This window comes from Giraffa tippelskirchi, chromosome 13 (genome assembly GCF_054371585.1).
Source record: "Giraffa tippelskirchi isolate mGirTip1 chromosome 13, T2T-mGirTip1v1.2.pri, whole genome shotgun sequence".
NCBI classification, from domain to species: Eukaryota; Metazoa; Chordata; class Mammalia; order Artiodactyla; family Giraffidae; genus Giraffa; species Giraffa tippelskirchi.
In genome coordinates, this window is record NC_137287.1 from 76,052,499 (window position 1) to 76,066,736 (window position 14,238).

Consider the following 14,238-nt stretch of genomic DNA (forward strand, 5'->3'; position numbering starts at 1 on the left):
CGAGGCCTCGACAGATTTCAGGAGAGCAGGGTAGGCGCGGAGCCTCGCGGGTTCCCCGCAGCAGCGACCTGTTCCCGCCCGCGGGGAGCGGAGAGAGTAGAACTGGGCAGCCAGGGGAAGGAAGCCCCCGGGCGCGAGGCCTCGCTTTAGCGGCTTTGAAAACTTTCCAGCGCGCGTGCCACGGCGACGCGCGGCGGCTGCGCCCGGGGCCCCGGCGGCCCGCGCCTCCCGCGGGGAACTTTTGGGTGTTTCGGTGGCCTGTCACTCTCGCCGGCCGACGCGCCTCCCCCTGGGCTCGCGCGGCCGGAGCGCCCTCCCTCTCGGCGAGGACCTGCCCAGGCGCCGGCGGCTCCCGTGCCCGCTCGACGCTCGCCCTGCCAGCGCCCCCGCCGCCCGGCTCCCCCGCGCCTCGCGTTTCAACCTGGCCCCGCCGCGCCCCGCGCCCTGAGCGCCTCGAGCCCCCGGGCGGCCCCCGGAGCGGGGAGGCGGGGAACGGAGGAGGGGACCCGCCGCCGGGGGTGTGGGGCGGGGGTGGGGGGAGCCTGGCTGCTGGCTCCCGGCCGACTTTTCGCCAATGGTCCAGAGCGACATGTCCAAGTCGCCTCCCACAGCGGCGGCGGCGGTGGCGCAGGAGATCCAGATGGAACTGCTGGAGAACGCGGCTCCCGCGGGGGCGCTCGGAGCGGCCGCACAGGTAGCGAGAGCGCCGCGCCCTCCCCTTCCTTTGTGAGCCGCCCGGGCGCCGGGGCTCCATCCCGCCCGCCGCCTGCGCTGCTAGGATCCCTCGCCCGGCCGTCCGCTCCGGCCTGGGTCTTCCCCGCCGCCGCCGCCTCCTTCCCTCGCGCTTTGCCACCCACTTCTCCCTCTCCGGGCGCCGGCGCCCCCCGCTCCTCTCCGCCTTCCCGACCCCCCCCCTCCCCGGCTCTTCTCCGGCTTCCATTTTCCTCTGCTTCCCCAAAGCCAGTGGGAAGGGGGCGGGGGAGACCTCCAGGTCCTCAGAGGCTGCCCCCCGAGGCCAGCCCTCCTCGCCCCTTCCCGGGAGAGGCGCATGGACAGCCATGAATCAGGCGGGCGGACTGGACCTGCTCAAGATCGTGAGTCGGGGGTGGGGGGTGCGGGGGGGTTCTTACAACTCTGCTCCGACGCCGACCCTTTTAGACCAGCCCCGAGCCGGGGTGGGAATAGGGGGCGTGTGATGGGGTGGGGGCGGGCAGGGGGGTGTGGGGGGGCTCTCTGCCCCTGCCTCCCCACAAGCAGCTGCGACCCCCCTGGGCACCCGGGCGTTACACTGCTGGGACAGCTCGGCTCCCCTCCTGCCACTGGCCAGGTTTGCCTGGACCCCTCGCTCGCTGCAGAAGAGAGCGAGTTGGGGACGCGAAAGTTTTTATTTTTCCCTTGGTCTTGAAATGTTGGCCATCTCAGAGAGCTCCGAGGCCACCTTCTGATGAGTGTTAGCGGTTTCTGGGGAAATTCCGGGTTGCTGCTCGTTGTGAAATAGGAGATGGCAGTTGTAGGCGCTGGGCAGTGATAAGGTGGCTTTTACGTAAGGCTTTGGCAGGTACAGTTTGGATTACAGACACCTCCAGTTCTCAGCGGTAAGGAGTCTCTCAACTTTTCTCCTAGCAGGGAAATATTTTAAGACTCCTAACTGTGGGCTGCTTGGCAAAGAGGTTAGGGTTTCATTTCAAGCATCACTTTGGAGAATGTCTTTGCTTAGTGATGCTGGCTTGTTGATTTCAAACCTCCGCTTGCAAGATTGTAAATTGTGGGAAGATTCTATAGTTTTATACTTATGTCAAATTTCTAAGTACATAATTTGTGTACTTTATATTTGTATATGCTGGAGAGAATGTGTTAGTCTTATTTACTGTAGTAAGGGGGGCAGGAGTGGGCCGCAGTAATAAAATGTTTTGCTGCTTAATTGTTTTCATAGGTGATAGAAATTGACTACTTTAGCTATTTTAATACTGTTAATAATGGTGGTTCCAGTGGCATAGTCATGGAGCTTTGTTGAACTTTCTTTTATCACTGGGAATTAAAAGTGCAGATTAAAACACACCATTCATTTTGATTTGAAATGCAGGAAAAAAATGTAGAAACCAATCATTTGTTTAATCAGAAATCCACGTCTTTTGTAGAGGAATTCATTCTTTCCTAGAGGTAAGACAGCTAGATTTTAGTCAGCCTTGGGCTGTTAGGCTGCCAGAACCGAGTGGGGACATGTAACTAACAACCTACATTTCCATCTGGCCTCTGCCAGTGGGCCTGAATTCTTACCAACACCTGTCATGTTTGTTCTAGACTCCTGACTTTATCTAGATACTCATCTAGGTTAGATGAGAGCAAGAAATGTACTCAGGGACTTCCTTTTCTTTTTTTTTTTTAGGATAAAGGTCTTAAATATTGATAGAGAAAAGGACTTTTATTTATTTTTTTTTACCAAAATTTCTCATTATAATTATTATTATTTTTTTACTTTTTTACTTATTTATCTATTGTTTTACTTTACAATATTGTATTGGTTTTGCCATACATTGACATGAATCCGCCATGGGTGTACATGTGTTCCCCTTCCAGAACACCCCTCCCACCTCTCTCCTCATCCCATCCCTCTGGGTCATCCCGGTGCACCAGCCCCGAGCACCCTGTATCATGCATGGAACCTGGACTGGCGATTCGTTTCACATATGATAATTTACATGCTTCAATGCCATTCTCGCATATCATCCCACCCTCACCCTCTCCCATAGAGTCTAAAATACTGTTCTATACATCTGTGTCTCTTTTGCTGTCTCGCATACAGGGTTATCTTTACCGATTTACTAAATACCATATATATGCATTAGTATACTGTATTGGTGTTTTTCTTTCTGGCTTATTTCACTCTGTATAATAGGCTCCAGTTTCATCCACCTCATTAGAAGTGATTTAAATGTATTCTTTTTAATGGTTGAGTAATATTCCATTGTGTATATATGTACCACAGCTTCCTTATCCATTTGTCTGCTGATGGACATCTAGGTTGCTTCCATGTCCTGGCTATTATAAACAGTGCTGCGATGAACACTGGGGTACACGTGTCTCTTTCAATTCTGGTTTCCTCGGTGTGTGTGTCCAGCAGTGGGATTACTGGGTCATATGGCAGTTCTGTTTCCAGTTTTTTGAGGAATCTCCACACTGTTCTCCATAGTGGCTGTACTAGTTTGCATTCCCACCAACAGTGTAAGAGGGTTCCAAGAAAAGGACTTTTAGACCCTCTTTTCTCTTTGATCTTCCTTCAGGTTTTTTTTTTTTTTTTTTCTAGTTTTTATTCTTATGATAAAAATAGAGTTCCTGAATTCCTGGAGATCAAAGTTAGGGCATAACAAAATAGAAAGCATGACTGCATTCAGATAAGAGACACTTACTTAGTGATTTATGTAGTTAAACGTAAGGCAACAAGTATTTGTGATGTTGCTGCAAACATGGAAATGATTCAGAAAGGAGAAGACACACTTTCTACCTTCATAGAATGTACATTCCAGTAGCTGCAAGGATGATGAATAGATGATGATTGTATGACATGGGGCTCTAAGAGAAATATCAAATATTAGATGGTTGCTAAGGAAAAGATCACAGATACTCTACTTGGAGTAATCTGTAAGGACTTCATGGAAGAGGTGGCATTTGAGAAGAGATTTGAAGTCTGGGTCAGATTTCAACAGATTTTCAGAGAGATGCTCCAGAGCTCTTCAGGGAGCTGTTCTGACTGCCAAGTAACAGCAGTTACAAGTCTGATACATTTGTAATCCCTAGTTTGAAAAGTGTGGACAGGTACAGATTGGAGCTTAGTCAAGCAGAAGTCTGACAAGGCAATTGAGGCCACATCTTGAAGGCTTTGGAACCTGAAATGTAATGAACAACAAAAAGCCTTGGAAGGGGTTGCAGGAAGGAGCAGTGTAACAGCTCATGGAGAAGATTTACCTGGGAGCATGCTGTAAGGGAGTTGGGAGTCTCAGGAGTCCAGAGGTAGAGATGCAGGAGGGGAGATTGATGTAACGGTTTGGACAAGAAGTAATGAGGTCTAAACTGAAAAGAAAGAAAAGATAATAGATAGGACAAGACTACAGATGGACACAGTCCAGAGACCCAGTCCATAGGAATTATAAGTGATTGAATGAGAGAGGCGGGGAGGAATGGATAACAGAGGCAGGTAAGAGGCATAAACATTCAGCTGCATCAACATCCTTCTCCTTGCTCTACCTTCCAAAAATGAAAGCAATTTCCCCTGAATCATGTTCATATCACAACCATTATCTGAGGGAAACATTGCCTTGTTTATTTGATATCTAATAAATCATGTCATCACAGGGCTATGAAAACTTGGCAAGGCATCTCTTCCATGTCTCCAGGCAGGCTGGGCCAGCAATAAACCACCTGGGGAAAAAAGACTGTCTCTAGAGCATCCCTCTGTTTTGCGACACTGAGTCACCATAATTCCCCCAAGAAATGGAGTTTTCATTTGTGAAATATCTCTCTCAGCAGTCATTGGTCTGAAGAATCCTTTCTCTTTCACCTCTGGGTTATACTGCACGTTCTATATGAACAAAGCAAAAGATGGAACTCCACAGACTGCCCATTGACCTTTTTTCCTGTCAAAAATCCTGCCGAGGGAGGGGGCACCCTCCTAATCTCTAACCCTAGGACATGGTCATAAACAAAATAGATCTGTTTCTTACATGAGAAGCAAGTGACAATCTAACTACAAATTCTTGAGAGTTCAGATTTAAGCACATCACATCCCTTTTAAGGTAACCTGTTGAACAGTCTGAGTGCAAACTTGGACACAGTCTGCCTCCAAAGCCAAGTTGCTGACTGAACGCTCTCCCTCCAAAACTCCAAATCTGTGCTGTCCACCATGGTAGCCACTAGTCACATGTGACTTCTGAGCACTTGAAATGTGACTGGTTTGAACTGAGATGTGCCATACATGTAAAATACACATTTTAAAATATATCAAAATATAGATCAAATAAGTAGGCAGGTACAAATCAACTAAAAATGCAGATAACTTAAAAATACAAAATGCACGTGACATATATACATATATGTATATATATATTTAGGTATACTTAGAGGAGGAGGGCATGGCAACCCACTTCAGTATTCTTGCCTGGGAAATCCCATGGACAGAGGAGCCTGGCCTGCTATACTCTGTAGGGTCACAAAGAATCAGACACAACTGAAGCAACTTAGCATGCACACACATGTATACTTATGGCTGATTCACATTGTATGGCAGAAATCAATACAATGTTGTAAAGCAATTATCCTCCAATTGTGTGTGTACTCAGTCATTCAGTTATGTCAGACTCTTTTGTGACTCCATGGACTGTAGCCTGCCAAGCTCTTTTGTCCGTGGAATTTTCCAGGTGAGAATACTGGAGCAAGTTGCCGTTTCCTTCTTCAGGGGATCTTCCAGACTCAGGGATGGAACCCATGTCTTCTGCATTGCAGGTGGATTCTTTACCTCTGTGCCGTTGGGGAAGCCATCCTCCAATTAAAAATGAATTAAAAAAAAACTATACAGTGAAGAAATCTCAAGGATATTATCTCAATGAAAGTCAATTTCATTCAATTCAATAAACATTTAATAAGTAAAAAAATATATAAAATACAGAGGAGACCTGTATTTTGCAGGAGACCCTGATTTGATTCCTGGATCTGGAAGATCCACTGAAGAAGGAATAGGCTACCCAGTCCAGTGTTCTTGGGCTTCCGTGGTGGCTCAGCTGGTAAAGAATCCACCCGCAATGCGGGAGACCTGGGTTTGATACCTGGGTTGGGAAGATACCCTGGAGAAGGGAACAGCTACCCACTCCAGTATTCTGGCCTGGAGAATTCCATGGACTCCACAGTCCATGGGGTCGCAAAGAGTCGGACACGACTGAGCGACTAAGCACAGCATAGCACAATGTATCAAAAATATGATCACAGGGACATGAAAGTGAAAGTTGCTGAGTCGTGTCTGACTCTTTGCCACCCCATGGACTGCAGCCCACCAGGCTCCTCTGTCCATGGGGATTCTACAGGCAAAAATACTGGAGTGGGTTGCATTTCCTCTTCCAGGGGATCCTTTGAACCCAGGTCTCCCACATTGCAGGCGAAATCTTTACCATCTGGGCCACTGAGGAAGTCCTTTGATACATTCAGTCAGAGACATTATTACAATTCACTTGCTCTGTTGCCTTTTACCATTTTAATAGAGCTACTAGAAAATTCCTATTACGTAGGTGACTTGTATTTCTATTGGACAGCATTAGTCTAAAAGCACAGCACTGGGAATTCTCTGGGGAGTTGAACAGATCTGGATGGAGGCTGGGTGGAGGCAAACTCAGGGTGAAAGGAACTGAGACTGGGATGCAGCAGAGGAGGAAATGGGTGAAGCGAGAGCAGGATCTCAGCATTTTAGGCCTCAAAGAGCTGGTAACCAGCACCTCCAGTTGCACCTGGACATGAACCAACAGTAAGCAGAGGGCCTATTTGTTTTGCTCCTGGCAACGAAACTTGGCTGGCTCCACCCCATCAGAGTTTGCCAGATGCTTCTCAAGCACATTGTCTAATTCAGCCTGGTATAGCAACATCCTGAATCGTGCAGCAAGGTGCTTTATCTAAAAAGAGCAGCAGCTCTTCCCCCAGGTCAGTACCACTTTCCAGAGACTTTTTGGGGTCCGAGGTTCAGTTCAGCTTTTGCAGCCTCTTTGCATAATGGACTTGGGTCCTGGGCTTCCACGTGTTGCCCTTCTAACCTTGCCTGTCTAACTTTTGCCCCAGCCTCCATCACTTGCTTCTCTGATGGGATTTTGTTCTGGCATTGCCTAGGAGAAATTTACAAACCTGTTCATCAGGATTTCTGAGTGCGTTTTAAACCTCAAAACATAATATATGACTATTCTGAGTGACTGGAGGTTTAGTTGGTTTTGTGGTTTTATATTTCTGTTCTTTTTTATTTTCCTTTTATGTAAAGAATTAGTTTACCTGTTGCTTCATTTGGTTGCATTGAATTATACAGTCTGTTGCCTTGGTCTTTTTAAAAGAAGCTGAGTGTGGGATGAATTGGGAGATTGGAATTGACATCTACACACTATTGCTACTATGCATAAAATAGATAATTAATGAGAACCTACTGTATAGCTCAGGGAACTCTATTTCAGTGCTCTGTGGTGACCTAAATGGGAAGGAAATCCAAAAATGAGTGGACATAAGTATACATATAGCTGATTTACTTTGCTGCACAGTAGAAACTAACACAACACTATAAAGCAATTATACTCCAATAAAAAGAGAGAGAAGCTGAGCAAAATATGTTAATCCTGTGTGTGTAGCAAATTAGCCCTCCTAGATTATGTGACTGTGGGGACTTGTCTCGGTCCTGCCAAGAGTATATAGCACAACATGGACTTTCACAATGACAGGGAGTTCAGATTAATTATGACACCACTTAAGTGACTGGGACTGTCTTAAGAGTTCTTTCCAAACATGGCTGGAGGTAAACTGTGAAGAAGGCAAGCTTGGCCCTTGACCATCTCCCGCCATCTCCTTGTCTGCTCTCCCTTCTCTACCTGAAGAGCTCTATTTATTCTGTTTCTTGATTCCTTTCTGCTTTTGTGTAAATCAGTCCATATGGAGAACTTGCTCTGTTCCCTTTTCTAGGGAGGAGATATCTCACTGCATTCTCTCCTAGTAAAGGATATGATAGCCTTGTTCACCCGAAACTGATGGTAAATGAGGATATTAACTGTCTGAGTCCTCTCCGTTCAGTTTTGGTTGCCTTTGCTTCAGACCCTAAGATGAGGAAAGTCTGCAGTTGGAAGGGATAAAATATCAATGAATGCTGACCAAGAGGGCTGGAAACTAATTTCAGGTATCAGCATTATGCTCACAGGGAGCAGTTTATAGGGAGGAGAACTGTTACCTTATTCATCAACCAGAGAAGCTGACATCTTCAAAACTGTTCCCAGGGGCCCCCAAGCCAACTTTGTGTGCAAAACTGGGCTGAAGTCTCTAGTTAATGGGTGACTTCTGTAATTAACTACTGTCTACTTCCAATCATACAGAGATTAGGTTTCAATGATCTGTGGACATGTGACCATTTGCTGAGTTTAAGATTGCAATCCAGTTTTAAAAGTTATTTAGTATCGAAGAAAACAGTCTTTCACATGACGATGATATTAACATAATCTTGGTGAATGGTGGATATCTTTTTAATGTCATTCATATATTTGTGGTAATGTCTTTTCTGGTTTCTGAAATGTTACTTGTCTACTGTTTTAGGAGAGGTAATTTATTTTTTTATTTTTGTATTGGGGGTATAGTTGCTTTACAATACTGTGTTAGTTTCTACTGAATAGCAAAGTGAATCAGCTATACATATACATAGATCACTTCCCACCTCCTCCTATTCCACCCCTCTAGGTTGTCACAGAGCACTGAGCTGAGCTTCCTGTGTTACACAGCAACTTCCCACTAGCTATCTATTTTACACAGAAAATATATGGGGGTTTCCCAGGTGGCTCAGTGGTAAAGAATCACCTGCCAAGCAGGAGATGTGGATTCTATCCCTTGGTAAGGAAGATTCCTTGGAGAAGGAAATGGCAACCCACTCCAGTGTTCTTGCCTGGGAAATCCCATGGAGAGACGAGCCTGGCAGGCTATAGTCCAGAGGGTTGTAAAAGAGTCAGACACAACTTAGTGACTAAAACAACAACAACAGTGTATGTATATCAATCCCAGTCTCCCAATTCATCCCTCCTTTGTCCCCCACTGCCATGTCTCCGTTCCTGCCTGCAAATAGATTCATGTGTACCATTTTCTAGATTCTATATATATGTTTAATATATTTGTTTTTTTCTTTCTAACTTACATCACTCTGTATGACAGACCCTTGGTCCATCCACATCCCTACAAATGACCCAATTTCATTCATTTTTATGTCTGAGTAGTAGTCCATTGTATATATGTGCCACATCTTCTTTATCCGTTGATCTGCCCGTAGGCATTTAGGTTGCTTCCATGTTCTGGCTATTGTAAATAGTGCTTCAATGAACACTGATGTGTATGTGTCTTTTTTAAATAATGGGTCTTTTTCAGGGTTTGTGCCTAGTAATGGGACTGCTGGGTCGTATGGTAGTTCTATTATTAATTTTTTAAGGAACCTTCATACTGTTCTCCATAGTGGCTGCATGCATATACATTCCCACTAGCAGTGTCAGAGGGTCCCCTTTTCTCCACACCCTCTCCATTTATTGTTTGTAGACTTTTTGTTGATGGTCATTCTGACCAGTGTGAGGTGATACCTTATTGTAGTTTTGATCTGCATTTCTGTAATAATGAGTGATGTTATACACAGTTTTCTTTTTTCCTATTTACTGTGGTTGACTTCACTGATTTTATTAAGCTATGTGCGTGCTCAGTGGTGTCCAACTCTTTGTGACCCAATGGACTGTAGCCCACCAGGCTCCTCTGTACATGGGATTTCCCAGGCAAGGATACTGAAGTGGGTTGCCATTTTCATCTCCTTATTAAGCTAATATAACTATTAATAAGAGGCAGTGAGTGGACATTAGTGACTTTTAGACTGTAGGGACGTAGGGGTCTACGTGTATCCTAGAGAGTATTATGGGTTACACTTGGCACTCTTGACAGCCTGGCTGTGTTCTCTTCCTTTACATCCTGAAACTCTATTAATCATTTCATGTATTTAATAGCAGATGTTTAGATACTTAGTGTTGCTAAAAAAAATTTAGAAACCCCATTGCTCCTAAAAGTAGCTGGCATTTGAAGTAGCCAGTTAAGAAAACTATACTCCTTTTCCAAGTTTAGGCAGCTACATATTTGAATACTTATTCTTTCTTGTCTATTACCATTTGGGTGAGGGTTGGCCTTCACTTTTTTTTTTTTTTTAATTCCTTCATCTGAAACACTCTGGTCCTCATTTTCCAGAATTTTGAGTAACTTATACAGACATCATTTTAGTAAGTTAGACTCAATTTTAAATATGCATGGAACTTAATGTAGCTTCATTTGGAATGGTAGTATAAATTTTCACTAACCTTTTTTAAAGTATGTAAAGATGGACTATTAGCTTTGCAAAAGTTGCTTTAATTATTTTCTTCTTGATCCTGGATATTGTTATAAGAAATAACTCATTATTGAAGCATCACTCAACAGTTACATTTTTTTTTTTTAAGAAAAGGAGACTATAAGAGAGAAAGTACTGCTGAAATTAGTAAATAGAAGTGTAATAAGCATATCTATTTTGACTTTTAGTAGACATATATAATGAATAAGAACTTGCTTTAACACTGTTAAGCAGAAACACTTTGAATAAATCATCCCTCATACATTTAAGTTATTGAAGGAAAAGATATTTTTTTCTCAAAACTATCTCCAGGGGACTTCCCTGGTGGTCAAGTGGTTAAGACTCCACACTTCTAATGCAGAGGACACGGGTTCGATCCCTAGCCAGGGAACTAAGGTCTCACATGTCATCTGCTGTGGCCAAAAAATAAAGATAAATTATCACCAGTTTGTGTGCAATTCAGTATGCCATCTTTTTTAAGTGTATCAGCTGTGTCTTAGTACAGTTGAAACCTGTAATAATCCAACTTAGATACATGGCATTTGTAGCTAAGTACACCTGAAATAATGTTTATGAACAGTGTCCCCAGGGGCCAGGAAAAATTAAAATGACTTTTTAAATGTGTTTCATTTTTTTGCAGAGAACAGCAGCCTCCCCTGGGACTGGCTGTCTTAAATATTGTGTGGTTCTCACAGTGCCTGCTGGCTTTTTCAGCAGCCATGAAAAAGCTTATACTCCAAAGCAGCTGAATAGTAAAAACATATTTATCATTAAAAATCCAAAATAAATGATAATGGTATGACTTCAAAGAAGCTTTTTCCACCCATGTCCAAACACTGTTTGGACACAGGATTATGGGATGATAGAATATTTTGTCTTTATTCTCTAAGATAATTTATACTCCAAATGAAGGTATATAGTAAATTTAACATAGATTTGCCCTCACCTTCCCTCAAGGAAATATGTTAGGCTTTAAAACTGCTTTCAAGGTAATAAGTATTTTTCCACATGGAATAATATAAAACATTTATTTTTTAATTTTAAGGAGACTTTAAAACTTTAACGTTGCTAGGCCTCGGAAGACACTTCTGTGCTAACCTTTCCATAATAGTTGGAAAAGGAAGAACATTGTTGAAAGAATGTTATTTTTCAACAGTTTATGGCATAATGTTTACAAAAGTAAGAAGAATATGCTGTTACGTGAAGAGAACCTTGTATTATGAAAGCCCAGCCTAGATTGTCTTTCCTTTTATGAAGTCGAGAGTTAATTAAATGCCATGGAAACACATTTGTATTATATAAATCCCTTCAGCACTTGGAAGAGAACAAACATATTTAAGGCAAATTTTTGCTTTAAAATTATACCACCCCTCTCACTGATTGCAAATTCATCTAAATTACTCATAACACAAATGTTTGTAAGAGATTTCAGCTTGCCTAAGTGCTATGTATATTATGGTTTATATTTCCATTTTAATGAAAACCATATGAATGTGTAAAATATAACAAAAGTAGCATTTTCAAAACCCTAACATGGTGATTTTCAAAAAAGCAAATTTTGTTAATTCTTATCATCCAATGAAGTCTCTATGGGCCTTCTAAACACATGAAACATTTTAGCTCAATTTTTCTCCACCCTTGTCACCCTAATGTGGGTATCACATTTTATAATATTATTTTGAGTCCTTATCATGTGCTAGGTCTTACAGTAAATGTTATAAATACATTCCTTCATTTAATACCTAAAACCACCTGGGAGGTAAGTCTTACTATCCCCATTTTAAGGATGAGAAGACTGAGGCTTAGAGAGGTTAAGAAACTTGCTCAAGATCTGCTATACCAGGATCCCTGCCTGTGTGTATTTACCTGTAAAGCTCAATGTTGAGCTATTTTTTACTTATATTTTAATGTGTGATTTTCTTAGTAACTTTATTCCTGTCTAGAATTAGCCATAGATGAATGTATAGTTTATTTTTAGTGCTCTGAAAGTAAGCTGTAGGTATAGTTAAAAAAAAAAAGTAAGTTCATTTGTAAGTGTTTGTGCTTGGCCTTATCCTACTACTGAGACAAACTGTCTTACCTTTAACATCCTGTTCTTAAATGTTTACTACTACTACTTATTATTCCAATTCCATAAAATTTATTTTTCTTGCCTTCTCAGAAGAATAATTGAGTGATTAAAAAGCAGGCTTTTGATATGAACAACAAGGTTCTACTATATAGCACAGGAAACTATCTTTGATATACTGTGACAAACCATCATAGAAAAGAATATGAAAATAATATATATATGTGTGTATATATATATATATATATATATATATATATAACTGAGTCACTTTGCTGTACAGAAGAAACTAACACAGCATTGTAAATCAACTATATTTCAATAAAATTAAAAATAAATAAACTGTGGTGAAAACCATGCTTTTCCAGAACAGTTCCTCAAAGCTATCTGAGAAGCTGTCTTTCAGGCTGTAGTTCTCAGTGACTGAAACAAAATTCTCTTCTACTCCTATTAACAAAAGAACAAGCTTTTCACATCATATTCAAACATTATAACAATGGGCCAGAAAAACTGTACAAAATGTTTTAATTTCGTGTAACTCACTACCACTTCCATAGCTCTTTTGACATCTCCCAAAACCAGCCTCTAAATCCATACAATATGAAGAATTGACACTGTGTTTCATTCATATTTCATCTAGATTGATCATCCTATACCAATCTATCTACATGTAAAGGTAGTCAGAATTTATGTTGTAAAGGTTCCTGAGCCACCGTGGGAAAGGACCAAACCAATATAGGGATACCTGTGGAATTACAAATTAAAACATGAAAAGAACCAAAAAGTGGCTGTTCAGCGTCGCTGAGAAAGAGTATTTCATTATGCTTTCGAACCATGGTGCTGGAGAAGACTCTTGAGAGTCCCTTGGACAGCAAGGAGATCAAACCAGTCAATCCTAATGGAAATCAACCTTGAATATTCATTGGAAGGACTGATCCCGAAGCTGAAGCTCCAATACTTCAGCCACCTGATATGAAGAGCTGATTCATTGGAAAAGACTCTGATGCTAGGAAAGACTGAGGATAGGAGAAGGGGGTGACAAAGGATGAGTTGGTTGGATGGCATTATTGACTCTGTGGACATGAGTTTGAGTAAACTCCAGGAGATAGTGGAGGACAGAGGAGCCTGGCCTGCTGCAGTCCGTGGGGTCACAAACAGTCAGACGTAATTGAGTGACTGAACAGCAACAACTGCATTCATCTCTCTGAAGGGTTTTGACAAGTTGCTTTCCTTTCACAGTAATTTTGCCCCAGTCCCTCCTACACGTAAATGTTTATTTTTTTTAATGCCTTATCTTTAGTGGCCTTTGCCTCTTGACCAGAGATATGCTAACAGAGCTTAAATTGTTTTAATTCAACAGTTGTAGTTGTTTAGTCACTAAGTCATGTCCAGTTCTTTTGTGACCCCATGGACTTGTAGCCAGCCAGTCCTCTCTGTCCATGGGCTTTCTAGGGAAGAATACTAGAGAGAGTTGCCATTTCTTTCTCTAGAGGATCTTGCCAACTCAGGGACTGAACTTACATCTCCTGCATTGGCAGGCAGATTCTTTACCACTGAGCCACCAGGGAAGCCCAATTCACCAACTGTGAAATGCTTTTTCCAGAACCCTCTCCTCCCTATAAAGTCACTGATTTGAAATAAGTATTTGTGATTCCACCAATCACTTTTTAAAAAATGTTCTTTTATTGAAGTATAGTTGACTTACAATGTTGGGTTAATTTCTGCTATACAGCAAAGTGATTTAGTTATACACATATATACATTATTTTTCATCTTCTTTTCTATGATGTTGAATATAGAATGTTGAATATAGTTCCCGGCATAGTTCCCTGTGCTATGCAGTAGGACCTTGTTGTTTATTCATCCTATATATGAGTTTGCATCTGCTAACCCCAAACTCTCACTCCATTTCTCCCCAACCTTCCTCCCCTGGCAACCACAAGTCTGTTCTCTATGTCTGTGAGTCTGTTTCATAGATATGTTCATTTGTGTCATAATTTAGATTCCACATATAAGTGGAATGTATTTGGTCTCCAATAACTTTTTAATC

General features: G+C 42.3%; 1 protein-coding gene across 6 annotated transcripts in view; it reads left to right on the forward strand.

Annotated features, from left to right (window-relative positions):
• Positions 1–461: 461 nt before the first annotated feature.
• Positions 462–14,238, forward strand: part of CACNB2 (calcium voltage-gated channel auxiliary subunit beta 2) — a 418,069-nt gene continuing 404,292 nt past the window's right edge. For 2 of the 6 annotated variants that reach the window (XM_081553769.1, XM_081553765.1), the window contains exon 1: positions 565–694. In XM_081553769.1, coding sequence (XP_081409895.1) covers positions 575–694 — 120 coding nt within the window. In that variant the 5' untranslated portion in view covers positions 565–574. Of the gene's footprint in view, positions 695–737; positions 1,095–14,238 lie in introns of those variants that run through there. The other 4 variants (XM_081553763.1, XM_081553764.1, XM_081553770.1 and 1 more) reach the window with 4 other exon arrangements.